Raw genomic sequence first — 715 nt, forward strand, 5'->3', positions numbered from 1 at the left:
ATGGCGTTCAGCCCATTGCCCCAGTCGTTTAGGTCCGGCTTCCTGATGTCTTGGAGCTGGGTGCGGCCACCGTGCTGGTTCTGCAGCTTCAGCAGTATCTCTCCTTGCTCTCGCCTCTTGTGTGAGTGATGCAGAAAATAGCCGGCGAAGTTCTTCAGGTTCACGTCTTCACGGTCATAATGGTAGGCCATGGAAAGGTATACATAGGAGGTGTACAGCTTCACGTTGATCTGCTCGTTGATGGCGGCTTCGCACTCCCGGTGGTAATTTTGACGGACTTGTGAGGGTGCGGTTGCCATGTCAGTGAAAGCGGAACAGGTGGCGTCTAGGCCAGAGGGCAGGCAGTCTCAGAGCTTTGGCACCCGGGCGGTGTCAGACCCTGACAGAGAACCTTCACCAGGGCGCGGATGTGACACAGATTGCGCGCGAGATCTTTTATGAGAAGAGCTAGACCCCGGATGTCGGGTCCGTTATGGGGTCGGGGCCTATAGGGGAGAGGGACCTACAGGGGGAGGGGGAAGGGCCTAGAGGGGGCAGGGGGCGGGCTCAGAACGCAAAACTATAACCGCATTTGAGTGTCATGTGCGTGGAACCCCATTCGGGTGGGAAGCCTTATGGCTCTTTGCTGAGGGTCTGGAGACTTTTTTTTTTTTTTTTTTAATAAGAATGGCACTATAGAGATATAATTAATGCAATTCACATAAAATAAAATTTA

At 53.0% G+C, this 715-nt stretch overlaps 1 protein-coding gene across 1 annotated transcript in view; it reads right to left on the bottom strand.

The window, feature by feature from the left end:
* The window catches only part of LOC103201374 (ferritin heavy chain-like), a 1227-nt gene extending 928 nt beyond the window's left edge, over positions 1-299 (bottom strand). Inside the window, exon 1 of the mRNA XM_042781675.1 lies at positions 6-299. Within this exon, the coding sequence (XP_042637609.1) occupies positions 6-299 (294 nt within the window). The remainder of the gene's footprint in view (positions 1-5) is intronic.
* Between the last annotated feature and the right edge of the window lie 416 nt (positions 300-715).

Source organism: Orycteropus afer, unplaced genomic scaffold, assembly GCF_000298275.1.
Source record: "Orycteropus afer afer isolate SDZICR_OR568_19922 unplaced genomic scaffold, OryAfe1.0 scaffold00148, whole genome shotgun sequence".
Taxonomy (NCBI): domain Eukaryota; kingdom Metazoa; phylum Chordata; class Mammalia; order Tubulidentata; family Orycteropodidae; genus Orycteropus; species Orycteropus afer.